Here is a 21,505-nt window from a genome sequence, read left to right as displayed (position 1 = left end):
TGGACCAGTCATACGGCGTAATGCTGCGTCTTCAGGATACGTTTAGAGTGTATTAGTGAACGCTCTGTCTATTCGTCTCGAGCATAGACGCTAGCTGGTAATAGCGCATTATTTGTGTGGTATACGCCCGGTGCTTCACGAGAGGCTAGTCCGGTGTGTCATATAAAGAAGGTTAAAGCTTTCAAAGATGACACTAAAGTGTTTAAAGAGAGAGCCAGGAAATCTTCAATCCTAGTTTCTACAGGTTCGGACTGGTTTGGACTGGTTCTGCACTGCATTACAACATTAAACGGAGACTTTTGTGGGACCGAATGGCTTTTTCTTTTTGGGTTGTAAACGAAATGCATTGAAGGGCCATCAAATTAAGACATTTTGCGACTTAGTGCTTTATACAAAGGAGCGTGTAGATAGTGACACTCCCACTGTTTGGAGAAAATGTATGCTGAATACATCATATTACGTCGCACATACTTTTCCTCGCACAGAATTCCAGGATTTAAAGATGCGAAATCTGCGAAAGTAAATGCCGGTTGCCATCTTTTTACAGAATACCGATTTTATCTTTTGTACAGTGGGATTTCTGTTTCTGTTTATGGAAATTGAGCTTCTCGTATGTCCTCATCCAACAACTACGTCTATTACGACTTCCTTCCTATACAGTATTTAACCGAAAATTCCTATTCCTCATTTTTCGAGCATGCATGATTATTCGGAGTTTTTCGAGGACCCGCGATACAACCCCATAGAGCCAAATATATAAGGACTAAAATGGCGGACGCATAGCAAGTGATCGTATCGCTTGATTTACCCGACCTCATTCTCACCGCTGCCAATAGTCAAGCCGCCGTATATTGTCTACAGTGGAACTTCGTTAACTCAAACTTGAAGGGAGAACAAAATGTTGATATAAAAAAGCGGAGTTTAAGATAAAAACGAGCCTTCAAAGTGACGCGGCTGTTATTATCCGCTGGTTGGCACACTAAACGAGTTGTAGTATGGCGGAAGTATGGCGCCGGAAGTATGGCGGAAGCTAAGCGTCCGTTGGCGACATGTCGTAATGAATGCAGCGCCCAATTCGAAACGCGTCTGCTAACTTCCCTCGCTAAAGAACCTCGGCGCTCAGCTTTGACTGCGGCCGTCGTTATCGACTGCTTCGTAGCTCGAAGGAAAATTAGTCATCGTCAGTTACGGGAACGTCGATTTTGAGAGACGCAGTGGGTGCATATGCAGGACTTTTGAGCGTGTGTGTGTGTATATGTGTGTGTGTGTGTGGGGGGGGGGGTGAGCACTCGGGCAACGACCTGCAGACCCGGGAAACACAACTGCCATGTGCGGCCACCTGGAGATCGTGGGAATGCCACTGGCACTGCCAACATACATGGCATCCCCCTCACCCTCAAGCTCATAATATCACGAGGGCATGCCCACTTGGGAGTAAGAGATCGCGTGATTAGTGCCGAGGTGAAGGTCTCTAGACACGCCTTCTTCAGCAGGCCCCGCCTCCATCCAGGGATTTTAGGGAAACAAGACCATACAACCCGTTGACGAAGAAGCTCCCTTCCACTGAGGGGCACTCTCAGTTGCTCTTGCTTGTAATCATGTAAATAGTCTGTATAAAGTTTTTCTTCCTTTCTCCTCGGAACCCTTTCTACAGCCTTCCTCGTCCCTTCTCGGGCTTGACCGAGCTACGCGATTCCAACAACTGGTTGCCAGCGGTGTGATAGAAGCTGCCTCCCAATTTCTGGATGGCTCGATGAGATGTCCAAGTCAAGTCACCGGCTCCAACGGCCCCGGCAGCTACGGGACTGACGCCGTCAGCTGTATCTCCGCAGGGTGAGTGCCCGATGTTTCCCATTCATTTAGCCAGACCGCACTAGCACAGTCAGGTGTTAGTAGTGGGATTTTGGATTTCTGGGGGTGTGACATTCTGGCAGTTTTTGTTTTGTTCGATTAAAGCTCAGGCTTGTGTTTTAGCGGGAATTAGCGGCAAGAGGTGTAATCCGCGATGGACAAGTTCAAGATAGACGACCTCCTTGAAATTCTAGAAGTACCTGGAATATCAGCAGATCGCACTATAACGACGGAAGCAATTTTGGATGTTTTGCGGGCGGAGGAGGTTGCAATCGAGGAGGCATACGAGAAGCGGGAGACGATGGTAGAAAGAAAAGCGAAGCGAGAAACACGAAGGCTTCATCTGGAGAAAGAGAAGCGAGAGGAGCACGAAATTCGAAAACTACGAGAGGGGAAATAGAAGAGCAACCTGCTTCAGCAGCAGGAAAGACGAAGGCTCCGCTGCAAGCAAGAAATTGAATGGCAGGAGCTGTTTCGTAGGTGACTGGCTGAGTTAGAGGAACTACGTCAACGAGAAATCGCGAGGTCATACGTAGGGTTTAGTTCTTCAGATGGCAAAGAGCGAGAGCTCGTTTGAGATTCTTTTGAAAAGAAGGAAATTTCGAAGGTTTTCTCGCAAATTTTGAACACATTTGCTTAGAGGAACAGCTAGACAAGGCCGAACGGTCAATTATCTTGGTGGCCATTCTCACTGGTGACGTCGGCGGCGTATATGCGCGCCTCTCAGAAGAGGAGGCGGACAACTGTGCAATAGCGAAAAGTGCCCTCTTTCGCTTCTTCGGCTTAGTGTAGAGGCCTACTCAGATTTTAGTGATGGCAGCAGGTAGAGCTCCCAACGGAGTCTCAGCTAGTAGCCAGGAAACCCCGCTTGGTCAGCTAAGGACACGACAGTTGCGCAAGACAGCAACGACAAGGCAGGTATAAGCCCAGAAAGAACTTCCAGTTCAGCGGAAACGGCGGCCTGATCTGTCGATTTAAAGGCAGAGGAAAAAGATGTCTATAACAAAGCCGTAAGGGATGGTTTGGCCGGAAACTCGTGCAACAAAGAAATGCGTGACACGGTCGCTTCAAGCCCAAAGGTAGATGCCGTTGTTGCACAAGAAGCTGATATTTAAGTTCGAGCGCAAAGCAGTCAGCACGTATGCCACCACACCGCAGGAGTAAGAAAACTTCCTTCTGCCGGCCGCTGGGTACGCGATGACTTCCAGGGCGCAGAGGGAAAGCTTCGCGGAAATGGGTGTAACTGTGCGTCACCTGAGGGCAAATTTGAAGCGCCAAGCCAGAGCGCAATGTAAGCTTTAAAAGGCGATGCCGCTCAGATTGTTGCTGTTATCCGGAATCGCAATGATGTTGCTCCAAAATGTAGAATTCAGGAAAGCGACTGTTATGCTCGGCAGAATCTGAAGTGCAGGCAAATTGTTTTGGTATTCCGACGGATAGCACCAGCTGTCAGTCTGATTGTAAGCGAGGAATGCAGTCAAGTGGTGCATCTAAACAAAGAGCAGCTCTGTGTACGCAAAATCGCAGCGGCTAGGGACAGATCGCAAGAGAGCGAACCATCGTGTTCAGCGGAAATAACGGGAGCGAGAGGTTGTTCAGGTGAGCCGTCGCCTGGCACTCTGGGCAAAGAGCGAGTGGCCTCGCTGCGCAGGAATAGTCGCAAACACGACGAGCCTTTGGGAATTGATGCGTTGACTAAGGGAAAGGCCGGCAGCTTAGGGCCTGTTGGCAACAGGAGAGCTTTTGAGAGCCAAGGAAAGGCAACAGGTGAAGCTTCTGGAAAACGACCACGCGTGAAGCAGAAAGTGCGGGTCAAGCTTCTACATTTGAGGACCCCGCCTAATTTCTCGGAACTGCCACCGCGGCGCTCAAGAGTTTGGAGGCATCGCATGAAGGCCAAGTTAACAAGTCACCTGCTCCATTGTGGGACCGCAGCAAGGGTTGTCATGAGACATGTGACGCCTGCTGCTTGCTAAGGAAAAGAGAGCGCGGCCACCAGACAAAAGGGCACCGCAAAGCGCGCGTAAGCCGGAGGGTAACACAACATGCGGGGACCGAAAGAGGAGGTAGCGTCCATCTAGCAGAGGCGGAACTAACCAGCCTCTCAAATTTTAGGAAACCTTAGATGGTGTCGCGGTGGTCCGACTGCGTCCGCGCAGGGCACATATTAAGAATAGGAATCAGGGGACTCCTTGAATCGCAACCCAGAATTCCAGCACAAAGTGCTTCTTGTGGTTACGGTTTGCTTTTCGCTTTATCCATTTGGTCAACTGCAAAAATAAAAAATTGGCTGAGGCTTAGCTTGGTTAAGCCCGGTAATTGCGAAAGCAATTTCCCCTGGCTGCGACTAAGTTGGCTGGTGGTGTGTCTTGGTGGTGCTCTTAGTAAGGGTTATGTTATCGAAGTTAGTTAATGACGCTTAAGCTTCGCCTTTAGGAGTGGAACGCGACAGCGTGTTGTAGCGCTGCCAGGCAGTCCACGGAACGCCACCACCCGTTCGGCGCGATGCCTTCCCCCTTGAACGCGAAGCTTTTTGAGGAAAGGAAATCCCGCAGTAATTCTCTGGCATCTCGGTGGACACCCGAACCGCACCGTACAGAAAGGGAGGAACGCCACCACCCGTTCAGCACGATGCGTTGCCCTTTGAACCCAAGGCTATAGGTTCCCAAAGCATCGCCGGGTGGCGCTGCTGCGCCTGATGTGCAGCGCCATCTATGGGAGAAAAGTAAAAACTGGGGCGCTGCTCGCGCTGCTTTCACCACGCTTCTTTGCACGCGCGCTTTCTTGCACGTGCACGCGCCCGCGCTGTCGCGATGTATCGCCTGCATGAGCCGCAAGAAGATCGTTCAGACTGACGTGCAGTTCCGCAATGCAAACTTAATTAAAGAGGGGAAACTGGTTAGTCGCGTCTACTGTGTGGAGCAGACGATCGACGACGATGAGGCCCATTTGACTGCATGTAGAATGCGTTTCTTGAGTGAGTAATATCGTCGTACTGTATGACATGTAACTAGAGGTAAGTCCCCTGTATAATTATGTGCTCGAAATATGCGAAGTACTATCAGCTCTGCGAAATAAAGCGAGACACTTGTTGATCGTAGTTGTCAGTTGTTGCATGCGATGCGCAGGGCGATCCACTTACTCGCGAGTCGAAAGGACAAGCGACCAAGGAACAGTTCAACATTCTACTCCACCTTGGGGGATTCCCGTAAACATTTGACCACCAATGTTCACAATTACAATTGCGACCTGCGGGTCGCCTTCTCGCTTGAAATGAAAACTCTTCGGAATAACATTGCTTGCGCGCTTTCGAGAATTTTGTCTTCTTTGACTGCGTCTCCTGCACTCGCGCTCGGTGCGATTCGCAATGCACTACGGCGACCAGGAGGATGTCGTGACGGTATTGATGTGCACCGCTGTCGTACAAGCGTCATGATGACAGCAGCAGCGGTGCGCATCTCAGGGCCGGCCTGCCAGCCTGTTTGCCAGCCGGCCTGTTTGCCTGTCGCCGCCGTCAGAAAAATACGATAATATTGTTTGTTCGCGTTCATACCAAGCCCTGGGGTAGAGCAACGTCAAAAATGAATCATTTTTTACGATCGTCGGCCAATACCGAGCTGCTGGTAGAAACGATAACAGCGATACAAACATATTTCTTTTCCAAAACCGCTTTGCTGATGCCCAGTGCTGCTCGCCTGTTGTCACCTGGCTCCGCTGTTAAAGGCATCACGGAAATCGATCACGTCTTCGTTTTATTATGTGACGAGGAACATAGTAAAACGGCGACGCGAGTAGCACCTTTATTACAGCGCTGGCCAGTTCTGAAGTGCCCTCAGCTGCAGCATCGATGCGAAATGGTTAGGCTTAGAGACGACTACGGCAGCGAGGGAGCAGCGCAGTTCGTCGCCCGGCGTGGCCGCGGGCGACGTCGTTGCCGAAAGCTCGACTGTCCGCGGGCGACGTCGTTGCCGAAAGCTCGACTGTCCGCGAGCGGCGTCATTGCCAAAAGCTCGACTGTCTCGCCGATTGGTTCTGCGGCTTGCGACTCGCAGTCGCAAGGCTGGAAAATCGAGCGGCGAGCGACTTGCCTGCGCATCGTCTGCCACTTTTTTCGTGCACGGTAGGGACAGATTCACTGGCTCTCCGAAGAGCGAGGCCGCATACTCGCGTGTTCGCGGTATGAGTGGATCACCGTGTGCATACGCATTGGTTTTTACATTACAGCCTTCGTACTACCTCCTTTTTGCTTCGCCGAGACCGCGTCTGTCAGCGCGAAGATTGCGCCTCGCGCGACGCTCCCGTCGCACGTGCACACAAAGCTAGCAGGACGTCTCCTCCGGCAGCGCTCCGAGTTTCCGCTGCTCGCCGCTGCGGCGCGGGCGTCGCGCTCCCAAACTTGAGCTTGGGTTGGCTGGTCACGTAGAGCGAGCGCCTCCCCCACGGCAGCGACGCGTGGAGGATTCGCTGAGACGATCGCTACGAGCCGAGTTGGGGCCCCTCTTTTCCACAGCTGCTATGACGTCACACATAGGTCACGCTAAAGGTCAATGGTGGATTCTCCGGGACGACGGCTATGAGCGGAAACCTCGAGCAGTATTGCTTTCGCAATAAAAGGAAAGAAAACAAAGTTTGAGCTTTGCCTGCGTGATATTTTGTACTTTTCGTCCTTTCTTGCTGTAATGATAAAGCTTAAATAAATTTCATTTTTATGTAACCCATGAATGGCGCAGTTCCGTGTACCGGGAACGAGTTCATTTGTGAGATTTGGTCTCATCCGCGGTTATCTAGTAATGTTTGTTCTTTGATGGAATCAGTTATGTTTAAAGATTTGAGCAAAGTGTGTTGCAGCAGGCACTTGCATATAGGTTTAGCTGCGCTGCGAATTGTGAGAGTGTCCGCTGACTTGCGGGATTACAACGCAGTAGCTCGTGGGCCATTGTGGCGTAGATCCTCGCGTGGGCGGTATTATATTACTTCGAACTTTAATTTTGTCAGGTTTCTTTTGAGGCTTGGCCTACAAACGTTACCTGCGCTGACTGTCCTGTGCTATAGGTGGTATATACCACCTATAGCACAGGCTGCGGCTGCGTGCCAGTGCATATGCACTGGCACGCAGCCGCGCCGCGGCGCTGCGGTGCGCCGCCGCCGGCCGCCATGATTGAGGTGCACGTAGAAGACGAACTCCTGCTCAGCAAGCATGTTTCCTTCGCGTGTCGCGTTCAGACTGCCGTTCGGAATCTGCGTGCATTGTAAATTCGGCCGGTATGTCACTGAGCGCTAGAGCCGCACGAAACTACGTCGTAAACGAATGCCAATTTGATTGGGAAGCTGCGCTTGTTAGCGCTGCTCGAGCCGGCCGAGAAAACAGGCGCTGCGACGAAAGTTGGTCGCATGTTTAGTTCCCCTCAATTCTGGGATATAAGCTGGGATAGCAGTCAACGACAGGAGCGCTTCCGTGAAACCGGAGAGCCGCATGCAGCACACTCGCGGGAAAGTGATCGGTGACTCGGCGCCACTCGACAGCTGCGGCGTCCGCGGTGCATGAGCACATCGAGTAAATGTCTTGACAAAAGGGGCCGGTATTATGTCTTGTGTAGGGAGTCCTCTGCACACAACGCACGCACATGGCCGGACATCGGAAGCCTTCTTACCACTCTGGAGCAGTCGTTCTTCTGCACAAAGGTGGTCGTATAGATTGTCACAGCAGCCGCTTATAAGGCAGCAGACTGGGCTAGGTAGTTGTTCACTTTTGCACTGTGCAAGCCATGTTGACAAAATTCGACACGAGAGTACCTGCTAGCTTACACTTGATAGCCCGCGCTTTGTTAGTATCGTGTCTCTTTTCCGTGTCAGCGTCTGACAACACAGCGCACGGTGCAAAAATTTGTGAGCAGTTTTGATAAGGATCGGGTTTGCCGTGCAGCTCTCAAGCCATGCTGTATCACCCTGACGCAATCGCAAATTTCACATCGTCCTCGATAGGACGCCGCCTGGGTGGCCACGACTCCATCGAAAAACGAAGCGCATGTCCCAGAAATTCAAGACCAAAAAAAGCACGAGGTCACATCCTTTCATTCAACATATCTAAGCAAACTTTGGTGACCATCCTGCGTTTTTTTAGGATGCACTTTGTCCAAGAATTTTGCAGGTCAACCTAAGATTAAAGTATGAAACGTTATATCACGGTGAGATATGTAGTGCAGCTCGGAAATCAAGGCGCTGCGCATATACACAGTCCACAGTTATGCATGGAGCACCGCAGACGCGCCGCAGCTCTCGAGTGGCGCCGAGTCACCGATCACTTCCCCGCGAGTGTGCTACATGCGGCTCTCCGGTTTCACGGAAGCGCGGCTCTCATTGACTGCTATCCGAGCTTCTATCCCAGAACCGAGGGGAACCAAACTCGCGGCCAACTTTCGTCGCAGCGCCTGTTTTCTCGGCCGGATCGAGCAGCGCTAACAAGCGCAGCTTCCCAATGAAATTGGCATTCGTTTACGACGTAGTTTCGTGCGGCTCTAGCGCGCGGCGACTGACCGGCCGAATTTACGATGCACGCGGATTCCAAACGGCAGTCTGAACGCGACACGCGAAGGAAACATGCTTGCGGAGCAGGAGTTCGTCGGTTACGTGCACCTCAATCATGGCGGCCGGCGGCAGCGCTCCGCAGCGCCGCGGCGCGGCTGCGTGCCAGTGCATACCACCTATAGGGTCCGCTGACAGGGAAGCACGAACGAGGCTTCTCTTGGACATTGTAGCATACGAGGCTCGCGAGAGAAGGTAGATATAGTGCCCTATTAGCCGGTACGGTTTTACATCTGCAGTATTATTGGGCAAGTTTTGCACGTTTATGTCCTCTGCTGCCATGCCGAACGCAAGGAAGACTACATGGGCAGTTCTGGTAGTTGCGAATAGAAAGTAGCATGAGGGAAAATTTAAAGCCTTTGTCGATTCTTCCGTGCCCGAGTGACATCGAGAATAGTTTCAATTTGTCCGACCGATTAGCATACCAACTGTAATTTTCCTCTGTCTCGAAGTGTCATGAATTATGACAACACATTGAAGAAGTCCGAACACCTGAACCTTGCATCGGCGACGCACTTCGGGCTCGTCGAGGAAAATTTCGTTTCATTTCGGTTTTACTTAAAGGGGTGTAATGTGGGATCAGTTTTGTTTTCGTTTGGCCTGGCGGGACGGGTGGGTTTCAGACAGAGATTGATCTTGTTGTGCGTGGCTTGGCGTTTGTTATCCCGTATGGCTCGCGTCCCGCAGAAATTCCCTGGAGCTGGACATCCACAGCCGATGGAGAGAGGCCTCGAGTAGTGCAGAACTTGAGCCGCTTCTCGCACGTCCAGTCATCCGAGCTGCGTAGGAGCAGCTCATATTCCGGACGCATTGTCTGGCGGCGGCGCTGCTGTCATGAATGGGACGCCCCTCCCCCAGCCTAAGTCGATTAGCACGCGAACTCCCTTCACCGGGGAAACCACGGTGCCGGCGGCGACAGCAAGCACTGCGGGAACAGTGCATGGCGAAGATTGCCAAGGACAGCCGTAACTGACCCTCCGGAGAAAAACCGCGTGTCATGCACCTCATGTCATCCATCGTCAAAGGAGAAGTCAACGGCGAGCGGCTTCCCTACCTCGCGTGGGCTTGCACACAGCCTTGGGAACAAGTGCACCCACCTGCAGACCCGGGGAACGCAAGTCCCGCGTGCGGCCACCTGCAGGTTGGGGGAACGTCACTCGTGCTGTCTCCATAGATGGCATCCCCTTCATCCTGAAGCTCATAATATGACGAGGGCATGCCGACTTGTGAGTGAGAGTGCGTGGTTAGTGCCGAGGTGAACGTTTCAAGACTCGCCTTCCTCAGTAGGCCCAGCCTCTATGCAGGGATTTGAAGGAAACAAGACCATATAAAACCGAGAGACTCCCGTTGGCGAAGAAGCTCCCTTCCACCGAGAGGCACTCTCAGTTGCTCTTCCTTGTAAATCATGTAAATATCCTGTATAAATTTTTCCTTTTTTTTTCTCCTCGTAACCCCGTCTCCGGCCTTGCTCATCTCTTCTCCGGCCCGACCACGCTACTCGATCCCAACAGAGCCTGGGTTTTCTAGCGAGGGAAGTTAGCACACGCGTTTGGAATTGTGCGCTGCATTCAGTGAGGCACGTCACTAACGGACGCTTCATTCGCGCCATACTTCCGCCGCTCCTCGTGCGCTCAGTTTCGGTCGCGTGCGGGAAAAAGCGTCGGATTTGTTCGCGGCGCTGCAGGGCTTCAGGAAAAGAGTTTCTTTTTTTCTTTCAAAAACTGATGCGACATTGGTAGCTTGGTTTGGGCTAGTTGGTAACAGTCCTTAGAAAACAGCGCAAAAAAGCCCAGGAACAAAACTGAATTAGACGGGACAGACGCGTGTCGCATCCAGTTCTATGCAATCCCTGTCCTTTTTATGCGCTGTGATTTCTAAGAACGGATATGACATCGTCTTAGTCAAATGTTTAGGGGAATCACCCCAAGGTGGAGTAGACATCGTCTTATTCACGGCATCAAAGTCCCAATTGGGACTAACCACTCAGATACGATAATTAAAAAGTTCATTAGTAGTTTTGTTTATTGCCTGGATAGATAGAGGGTTTTTGCAGAATATTTTGTCCGCCGGTGCAGAGAGTGATATCCTACACCTATTATTCACTATATTATACCCAAGATTTTGAAGAATTTTTAAGTGTTCGCTGACACACCCGGTATAAGCGCGACAGAAATTACGTTCGCATCAGAAGTGATCGCATCGCTTGATATTTCGGACCTCACTTTCTCCGCTTCCAATAGAAGAGCGGCCGTGTAATGTGCATAATGAAACCTCGCTAACTCAAACTTCCAGTGAGATCGAAAATTTTATACAGTAAAGCGGAGTTGAAGCTAAGAAGGAGCCTTTTAATTGACGGAGCTTATATTATCCGCTGGGTGGCACAGTATGCGAGTTGCTGCGACCTTGTACCGGTCTCAGACATTCTCGCTGCACAAACTTGAAAAGTAATCACGTTCATGAAAGACACCCTTGCCGAGACCTGTTGTTTCGAATGTATTAGAAGACAGCAGCGTAAAAAGTGATAGGCGTATGGCTTCACGGAAACGATGAAAGAAAAGGAAATTCCCACTGCTTTTCAAAGCGTGAAGCTCGTACCTGCGACTGAACGTGGCGTAGCCCCGGATTATGTCCCAAACTGAAAACTGGCGTTTCGATAACAGCCAACACTTGTCTCTTGGTACGCAAGCCATCGCTTACGGCATAAAAGGTATGACCGGTTCTGAGTCCACTTTTAAGCTGTAGTCTATAGCCCTAATTGCGAAAGTCAGTGCCGACGAAGAGCTTCCTTAGGTAGTTTGTCGTCTTTTTCTGTATTGTTTTCTCCGCCTTTTTGTTTCGGGCCCTGCGTACGTGGGAGCCGAGCAGGTTCTGCTGCAGCGGGTTCGCTTTCCTGTCTGTACTTTGTCGCATCCCGTTCGTTCGTGGGCGACGCGACGAAGAAATGGCAGCCATCGAACACGCGCTCATGAAGGTGTCCACCGCCCATCACCTGGGCACTCGAGACGCAGGGAGATATTGAGTCATGCAAAGATTCAGAATGCGCACAAAACCTTTGGCGCCACCGTTGTGGCAATTAGAAATCGAAATTATTTGTTTGGTGCTATTTGATTTCTCCAACTTTCCGATCTTTCGGGTGTTTTCTCGGTCCCTTGACAATGCGCGAAATTCATCAGCGACTCTGGTTAATAAAAATTCCCTTTCGACACGTGGCAGCCGCTTAGTTTCTGCTCCATTCACTCGACCCGCCTCAAGAAAACAACACACTTGCGACGAGGACGGTGCGCGACTACTAAATTACATTATGAACATTACCTTACTATATTACATTATGAAAATTATGAATCCGTAGTTTGCTTCTAAACGCAGTATAACCTTGTTCTGTTTGAAGTTTTTCACACTAGCGTGACTTCAGAAATCTTCCACCCACGAATAAAACGAATACTGCCAGGTCCGAGAGCCCTGCTTTTATCACTGTGAAATAGACGTAACGAGTGCTACTGTGAAAAAAAAATTGTTTCACTATTTTACCGCTTCCTTTTTGTCTCGTAACCACCCTGCATTGTCGGTTTTCGGGACGGTCTCAGACAGACAGCGAATATTGCGCGGCAGACAGTCAGACTGCGTAAGTCCGGAAGCACTACCACCGAACCTATCCGCAGCTCTCAGATAAGCCTCACGAACCCCAAAGAACAATCGAGAAAATTCTGCCGGCAGCGAATCCCATGCTATCGGCCCATCCATCCGTTTGGTTTTTTGCGCGCTTACCTTTGGAAATGTTTTGTTATGCTTACAGCTAGAAGTTCTCATTTAGCCTTCTAAGCCGTAATATTTTGCCCGCTACCATGGAATATTTTATCGCATTACTCACCTCCTTCATCTACCAGGTAACAAAAAAAGTTGATATCGCGAGCATGCGCAGGTGCTCAGTAACGGAAACGCCTCCTGATGTGAGGGCTCCAGAGGTCTGCACCAAACAGGAAAGCGCCAAGCTCGACGGTGCGATCCCACAGCGAATGCGAACGACGCTAAGCCTATGCGACGGAAGCACCTGGGATATCGCGAGCTCAGACAGCGCAAGTTTGAAGCCAAACAGATAAAGCCGTGAAGCCCCAGCGCTGGTGACACGCGCGAATGAGTTGCCGTAACTTTCTTCTATCGCTAAATGAACGCTGAAGTGTTCCCTGGCATTTGCTATGAGATTCTTCTTTCAGCTTCAGTTTAAGTTCTCTTTTCGAAAGCATATCGAAGGCAAGACCTTCGATGCAGGTAATAATAGTTTTCAGACACCTTTCGGGCCCGGATGGTAGATATTAGGGCACTTGCCAAGTTATACGGACTACGGTTGCACGAATGTCCAGCGTGTGCTCAGTCGGCCCTCGCCTTGAAAATTGGGCTCCACTAATAAACTTGTACGAAAGTTCATCTTCACTGTACAATCTCCGTGCTTGTCTAGAAAGTCCATTTTACGCACTGCCGCCAGCAAGAAAAGTAGTTTGCTCTGCGAACGAGTTGCTTTTTTGTATAGAATATCTCAAACCAGGGTACTGAGCACAACGCCTCAATACAGTGAACCTTATGGTATGTCGATGCAGCTTCCTTCGCACTGAGGCACCCTTCTCCTCGTGCCACGTCCGGGTCTCTCTTCGTGTGCTTTTTGTAGCAGGTGAAGCAGGTCCGTATAGGCACCGAGGAAAGTCACGTCCGAATACAGCTGGCGCAAAACAGAAGGACATCCTCACTTTCTTAACCGGAACGTATTGAGATCTATCAGTGCGAAAAGACGCTTTCGTTTCTGGGTTGCGAGGCTGAATGTGTTTTCAGCGTCCCGAATCTTAACTACATTAAGCCTAACGTTCAGATACATCTTATTTCCACCTATAAATGCGCTGGAATGCCCACGCCGAAATGCTGCCACTTACAAAATCCGAGCACTCCGAACTGAAGCACGACTCGGTGACATCATCCTCATTGTATATCTTCTTTTTAGGCCTGTTTCTTAGACAGGTTAACCCCGGCTGTAACGGTAGCTACACAAGTCGCCGTAGCTAGGCTGTTATGAGAATTCAGACCATTCTCGTCCTCATTTAGCCATCAACGGCACGCGCTGATGCCAGCGTAAACAAGACACAATAAAGCTCCTCTTCAGTAGGAAGTTGGGGCGTACGCGAACTTCGACGTGCCCACGTCGTCTTCGAGGGGAGCAGTACAGACTGAGTGGACGAACCCAGCTCGTCCTCAGTAACGAAAGTGTTAAAGAGAAGAATAACCGAGCTGATTATATGTTGAAGCACACCTGAATGTGGGCCTCGTTCTACCTCCAGAAGGGGAGCTCGATCCATCAAAGTAGAAGACCTTCCACTCACCGCGATGGAATTTCACTCGCCCGGCGGAGGAGGGGTTTTCCGGCTTCGATCTTGTGCCTGCATCATTGTACATATCTTTGTACCGTCTCCTGCACCAAGCAGTCTACACGAGCAGTCAGGACATTCCTCGCACGTAACAAAAAGACTTTTGATCGGCAATACGAAGCCTTTCAATTCTGCATTAATTTGTTCGAAGAGCACGTGGAAAATGATAGATTTTCCATCTGCGAAGTCTAAAAATTGACTTTTGTGATTCGAAAGAAAAGAGCGCGGCTTCAGGCATCTTTGTTCTTGGAGCCGCGGAATAACATTTATCCAGCCGCAGGGGTCATATTAACTGGCGGTTTCGAGTTTCACCTCGTTAAAAAAAAATGCACCATTCCTGCTAAATGAGCCACAGAGCGCCGTAGCTTCATTGTCTCGTGGCAGGGTTCGATGAAAATAGCGTCTCTTACAAACAAAAAATAAAACGGCGGATACGTTGATCACAGTGAAAAAGCAAATTGTTCAGCATAAATTGAGGCATCAAGTGATCAAAGTAAAAATTCTAAGGGCACAAATCTGCTGACACTGAGATATGCGAAAGCAAGTGTTTTGAGGAAAGGAAGGATTCTTGTTGAAAGGAAAGGGCGCAGCAGCTTTAAAATCTCTCACGTGCCTCTCTTTCCATTATTGTTTCCTGATGCACGTCCTAGCAATTGCTATTCAGCTCGGGTGTGACGTCACGCCGTCACGCCGGCGGCACGAGTTCGATTCTCACTTAGGAGATAGTTTTCTTTTCTTATTTTTATTCTACTTTCTAATGGCGTCATATGCCCGATGATGCTGCAGGGGACCAACAAGATAAGCTGACAATGCAGAGTGTGATTGCAATAACTTACTAACCGGAAGATGCGTAGACATAGCGGACGTAAGTCAACCACTTCACAAACCATTTCTTTTGTTGGGTTCCGCGAACAGAAGTTCTAGCACCAAGTGCACTAGCATGCTAGGGCAAAATTTGGAAGTGCTCTTTCACAATTATCTGCCGGGTCAATTCATCAATTTTCTTCTAATTATAAGCATATTTATGAAAGTATATGCGGTTATTTATTAAATTCATTTATTTTGATTTTTGTCTGGACACTGAAAATTTCAAGCGCACCAGGCCTATTGGTTTCAGAAATGTGCCGACATAAAGAGGCCACGTCTTGTACACTTTCTATTACTTAACATCTCTTACATTAAACAGAGTAAAAGTAACCAGCACGGTGATATAATTACCTTTTCACCACTCAAAATGAAGCCCTCTTCGCAATGCAGTGCTTACATCTTTTTTCGTTGTTCAATCTAGTTTGCTGCGTAAGCCACTTCATCATTTAACCCTCAACCATGAGTTGCACCTTGAGTTGGCCTTGAATCCATTGATGGCCTTTCCTTACATCCTAGTTAACACAATAAAGTGAAATGCTGACACGGAATGTTCACTGGAACAGCATTGTTTCCATTTGGCTAAAATGCAGTATGCTTTTAATCTTAGTTTTTATTTTTGTTCACTTCTCTCTCATGAAATAATGCTTTTTTTTGGGCTGTGTGATTCATACTCCCGTTCAGAGAATCGCACAGATCGTTGCGATTGCGTGAACTGAACACTGTAAATCCAATATCAATCAGAGAATGTGTGTAAGGGAAAGCACGTTTATAAATAGAGGTGGTTTGCGAAGGGAAGCTGCTTGGAAAGAAACATGGCAGGGAAAACCACTCTCCACTGTCTCTCTTGCAATGTAAGAAAGATTAACAAACGGTGATGAGTGATGTTTCTTTAACAGTACTGCATACTGGGCGAGTTGGTTAACATACATCTTGCAAAATTTTAGCGCGAAAAACACGGACAGAAAGAGTAGATGACAGGAGCGCAGGGTAACAACTGGAAGTTTATTCGAAAACACGTAGAATTATAAAGAAAGAAAGTGCGATAAAATCGTTTGTCAAAAACCAAAAGAAGAAAACTAAACACAACCGTCACCGCCAGTTCCTGCTATCAAGGCGCAAAGCCCTTGCCAGATATGCTACCTCTTTTTCCCGTATAGCAACAGACGGTTTGGCCACGCACGTGTTATGAGCCTTGGCGATACAGTATGCCTCGTAAATTTCCCTACACAACACGTTGTCATGCTTGTACACAGTCGTAATGTGCTCAAGGCCCGGCGAGCACTTGCAGGTCCCGAGATCCTTGCACTCACGGCACTGCAAAACAAGGTTCGAAGACACCGGTTTTCTGGTGTCCAGTGAGTTCTTGTGCTCCTGCAGCCGCACATTGATGCATCTGCCCGTTTGGCCGTAATACACCTTCCCGCAGGCCAATAGCACCTTGTACACAACCCCCTTTTCGCAGGCGGTGAACTCGCTGGCATGACTGGCAGTACACTTTCGCGGGTCCTGCCGAGGCGGTGTCTTGTCTAGCCTGTTTCGAACTGCCGCGCACACTCTCCCGACCTTGTGATCAGCTGAAAACACCAGCTGCACATCATGCTTAGCTGCGATCTTCCGTAGTCGATGAGACACCCCGTGTATGTATGGTATACATGCAACCTTCTGGGGTGGCCGGTCCGCTGGTGTCTGAACCGAGGGGGAAGCCTCGCGCTTCAGTTTTAGCAATAGTCGCTCCGTAAGCCGGGGAAGATGCTTTTGAGGGTAACCAGCTTCTTGTAGTCTGGCCACTTGCCCCAAAAAACCCTCCTCAAATCGGTGGGCACACGACTGCCTCAGGGCTGTGGACATACCGGACATGGCTATGCCGTCCTTGACAAGTCTTGAATGCTGGGACTAGAAGTTTAGAAGGGGCTTACCCGCCTTTGGAGCATACACCCAGCAAACATGCTGATTGGTTAGCTTCAACTCCAGGACCAAAAACCGGATACAACCCTCTCTTGGCACTTCAAATGTGAAGTTGAGGCCCTGACCTCTTTCCTTGAAGATCTTTAGATATCAGGCGTCGTTCGGATGCTGCTGGACCCTTTGATGAAGACAAGGTAGTCGTCTACATACCTGAAAATTCGTCTTGTGACGTCCTTCAAATCGGCTTCCAGATTCCTATCTACCTTCGATAGAAAAATATCGCTGAGAATTGGAGCAACCCGAGAGCCGATACACACTGCCGAACGGTGAACGTACACTTTGTTTTCCCACATGATGAAGGTCGATTCTAGGTATGCTGAAAGTAGCTCGAGGAAACTCTCCACTGTCATGCTGCAGGCGTTTCTGAAGGCGATCTCATCATTGTCTTCGACGATGCATTCCTGGACGCACTTCATTAAGGTAGCATGGGGAAGGGAATAGAAAAGATCCTCAACGTCAACGCTATGTACATTACAGTTTCCAGGATTCTGCTGCGATAGGTACTGCACCACCGACATATTATTTGGGACAAGGAAAGGATCGTTAATCCTGAGGAGTCTCAAATGTCTCAGGAGAAAACTCGATACTTCGCAGTGCGGTCTCCTTGAAACTTTGCAGCACGCAATGTTTGAGTGTGTAGTTGTGCGCACCTTTTGGACATTAGTTTCACGCATGTTTTTAACCCGCCTGGAAGCGCGCACTAGTTCTCCCCAAGTGTTTCAAATTATGCTCTTGTGTGTCGGCATGTTCGTTTTGTGGGGGCAGCGTGGAGGGGCATCTTTAAATGGGCGTCCGCAAAGAACAATGTTTCCAATGTTGCAGCGCCTCCGCACGCGCCTCTTTGAACAAGCATGCGTGGACGCTCTGTCAATGAGCGAGGCTGAGATCTTGCGCAAATGGTCGACATACTTTATCGTCCTGCGCGGCGGTCGAGTATCGGCTTTCTTACTGCATTATTGACGTGCTCAGTGCTGCGTCACTGCGCATGTGCTTGACTGATCAGTGCATTAAGTTCATCTGTTTTGTTTTGTTTCTATGTTAACACACAACAAAATAAACTTCTCTTTCCACGCCGCCACCCAGTGATTAAGTTCTTCGGCGGGCGCAAGTCAGCCTTAATAAAGAGCTTTGTTTGCAAGTATTTCTGGTGTCTTCCTGACCGCTGGACTGCCGTCACTACAACGTGACATCTGGTGGAGGTGCTGGGTAGCCTTCCATGTTCCGGACACCCTCTACAAGCCGTGACGCCAGCCCTCTGAGTCATCAACCGCAGGACCTGAGTCCAGTCCACTGCGCTAGCCGACGCCTGCAAGGGGACGCACCAGAGTTCGGGAATCTGCCGGACCCTACCCGGAAGCGGAAGCCAGCCGTAACGTCTACCATGAGCTTGCCCCAGACGACGACTTCAATCATTCTTCACCAGCCCCGGGTGCCACCAACCTTCGACGCTTCGCCTGGCGCCGACCCCGAAGAATGGCTGGAGCAGTTCGACCGTGTGGCTATCTTCAACAAGTGGGACGATGCCACGAAACTTAGGTACGTCTTCTTCGCCTTGGAGGGACCAGCAAAAGTCTGGTTTGAGAAATTGGAAGCTAACCTCACGAACTGGGAAACCTTCAAGGAGCAGCTTCTAAAGACCTTCAAGAACGTCGTGCGAAAGGAGAGAGCCCAGCAGCTGCTCCAGTCTCGCATACAACACCCAAACGAGACCGTTGCTGTGTACACTGAGGAAATGAAGCGTCTCTTCCGGCGTGCCGACGCGAGCATGAAGGAAGAAGAGAAGGTGAAGTTGCTTATGCGAGGAGTTAAAGAGCAACTATTTGCCGGCCTCGTTCGCAACCCACCGAAAACCGTCGCGGAATTCGTAGAAGAGGCATCCACAATGGAGAAAACCCTTGACGCCCGAGCCCGCCAGTATGACCGCCAGCAGCGCTTTTTGTCAGCAAGCTGCATGGACACCGCTAACAACGATAACCTGCGGGAGGTTATACGTGAAGTTGTGCGAGAGCAGCTCCGACGGTTGCTGCCAACGGGAACGCAGCCCCAACTTTCATCTCTCACTGACGTCATCCGGGACGAGGTTCAACAGGCCTTGGGTGTGACGCCGACACCCACGCAGCCTCTGCAGCCCCCAGCCATGACTTACGCCGCAGCTGTGCGCCGTCCTGCATCTCGACGACGGGACCCAAGCCCCTATCGCCCTCAGCCAGCTGCGTTGGACCGCCGCCCACTCGCCCCAACCCGCCCGTCCTACGAGCGACGCGCGCAGCCGAGGAAATGCGACGAGTGGAGAACTCCCGACCAGCGCCGCCAACTATGCTTCCACTGTGGCGAAGCCGGTCACGTCATCCGGCACTGCTCATACAGAAGACTGGGCATCCGAGGGTTCTCTTACGACGTTCCACGACCCCGACCCGGCCAGCGACCAGCCGAAATCGAGTTTTTACGTCGGGAAGAATACTCATCGCTGAGCCGCCTATCACGTTCCCCGTCGCCATCGTCCCCGCGCTTTGTTTCTCCTAGCCGAGGTTACGTCGTGCGTGGACGCTCCCCCAGCCCTCGAAGGTTAATCTAAATAAAGCAGCCTCTGGAGGTGAGGTTGCTTCTAAGCGCAATGACAAAGATCCTCCATCGCCGAGTACTCAAGACCATGCCTCAACTACGACGACAACACCGACGACGACGACACCGACGACGACGACACCGACGACGACGACACCAACGACGACGACACAGACGACGACGCGGCCAGACTTGAAGATTTTACCGCTGCCCAGTGAAGTAACGTCGGAGTACGCCCACCGCAGCCACACTACTCGACGAAGCCGAGATCGGACACCGAAGACAACGTACAAGACCAGAACGCGAACAAGTGACCTTGAAGTTACGGTCGACGGTCACGCGGTTACTGCCTTGGTGGGCACGGGAGCTGACTACTCTGTCATGAGTGGCCCACTCGCTGTCCGACTCGGGAAGGTAACAACAACCTGGGATGGCCCTTTGATCCGCACCGCAGGTGCCAACCTGATTACGCCGTCAGGACGCTGCACCGCGAGAGTTACTGTAAATGGAAGAACCTATGCGATAACCTTCCTGATCCTACAGCAATGCCCGAGACACGTGATTTTGGGAATAGACTTCCTGAACGAACATCGGGCGATCATCGACCTTCGACCTAAGTCGATCAAGCTTTCCACGGAAAAAGCCATACCTGTTGCGACGAGCGTGACTCATCACGTTGCCTTAAACGTCCTCGATGAAGCATTGAGCGTGCCGCCCCGATCAAGTGTTCTCGTCGGCATAGGTACTGGAGACATCGAAAATGCCGAAGGCGTTATCGAGGGGAACACCCAGTTACTCCTGGATCGAGGATTGGGCGTCGCGAGGGGAGTCGCCGAAATACGAAATGGCCAAGCCCAGGTGTTGCTAACCAACTTCACCGAAGAATACCGGCATGTAAACAAAGGTACGACGATCGCTTTCCTCGACGAGCTGGCAGACATCAGAGACGTATTTGCCCTACCCGACACACCAGCAGAACTATCTGACCAAGGCCATCAACCCACGTTCGAAATCAACCCGGAATTACCCCGGAGCAGACAAGACCAAATACGCAGTCTTCTTCATAGGTACACCGATTGCTTCTCATCAGCATCGAATGTGCGACGAACCCGGCTTGCCAAGCACCGCATTGTCACAGACGAACACGCAGGACCACTGCGACAGAGCCCCTACCGCGTATCGCCGCTAGAACACCAAGCTATCCGCAAGCAAGTTGAGGAAATGCTTCGTGACGACGTCATCCAGCCATCGAGGAGCCCCTGGGCAGCACCGGTCGTCCTAGTGAAAAAGAAATACGGCACCCTTCGCTTTTGCGTCGATTACCACCGCCTGAACAAGATTACGAAGAAGGATGTCTACCCCCTCCCCCGCATCGACGATACACTGGACCGGCTGTGCAACGCTAAGTACTTCTCATCGATGGACCTGAAGAGCGGCTACTGGCAAATTGAAGTCGACGAAAGAGATCGCGAGAAGACCGCGTTAATCACGCCAGACGGACTCTTCGAGTTCAAGGTGATGCCATTCGGCCTCTGCTCTGCCCCAGCGACGTTCCAGCGAGTAATGGGTACGGTGCTCGCAGGCTTGAAGTGGCAGATTTGCCTAGTCTACTTAGATGACGTTGTTCTCTTCTCCTCAAGCTTTGAAGACCACCTCAGAAGGCTTCGGATAGTGCTGGAAACGATCAAGTCTTCAGGTCTGACACTGAAACCAGAGAAGTGCCACTTCGCCTACGAGGAGCTGCTGTTCCTTGGTCACGTCGTAAGCAAGGATGGAGTTCGCCCAGACCCTAAGAAGACGGCTGCGATCGCAGAGTTTCCACAGCCTATTGTCAAGAACGCTATACGCAGATTCCTTGGATTGTGCGCTTATTACCGGCGATTCGTCAAGAACTTTTCGCGCATCGCTGAACCTTTGACCCAACTTACCAAGACTGACGTGCCTTTTAAATGGGAAAGGCCGCAAGAGGAAGCTTTCAACGAGCTGAAGCGCCGCTTACAGTCCCTTCCTGTGCTCGGGCACTTTGATGAAAAAAGCCGAAACCGAAGTTCATACCGATGCAAGCGGGGTGGGCTTAGGAGCGGTCCTCGTTCAGAAAAATGGCAGACAGGAGAAAGTTATCGCGCACGCTAGCCGTTCACTGTCGAAAGCCGAAGCCAACTATTCGACGACAAAGAAAGAATGTCTCGCCATTATTTGGGCCAAGTCCAAATTTCGCCCCTACCTATACGGACGACCATTCAAGGTTGTGAGCGATCACCATGCTCTGT

The 21,505-nt window shown here is 50.5% G+C and overlaps 1 protein-coding gene across 1 annotated transcript in view; it reads right to left on the bottom strand.

The window, feature by feature from the left end:
- The window catches only part of LOC149356100 (uncharacterized), a 104,441-nt gene extending 94,790 nt beyond the window's left edge, over nt 1-9,651 (bottom strand). The window contains exon 1 of the mRNA XM_089576256.1: nt 9,531-9,651. Within this exon, the coding sequence (XP_089432382.1) occupies nt 9,531-9,651 (121 nt within the window). The remainder of the gene's footprint in view (nt 1-9,530) is intronic.
- Between the last annotated feature and the right edge of the window lie 11,854 nt (nt 9,652-21,505).

This window comes from Amblyomma mixtum, chromosome 3, assembly GCF_055824585.1.
Source record: "Amblyomma mixtum isolate Tamu chromosome 3, ASM5582458v1, whole genome shotgun sequence".
Classification (NCBI taxonomy): domain Eukaryota; kingdom Metazoa; phylum Arthropoda; class Arachnida; order Ixodida; family Ixodidae; genus Amblyomma; species Amblyomma mixtum.
The sequence above is the reverse complement of the archived record's forward strand: the minus strand, read 5'-3'. Positions and strand labels throughout refer to the sequence as shown.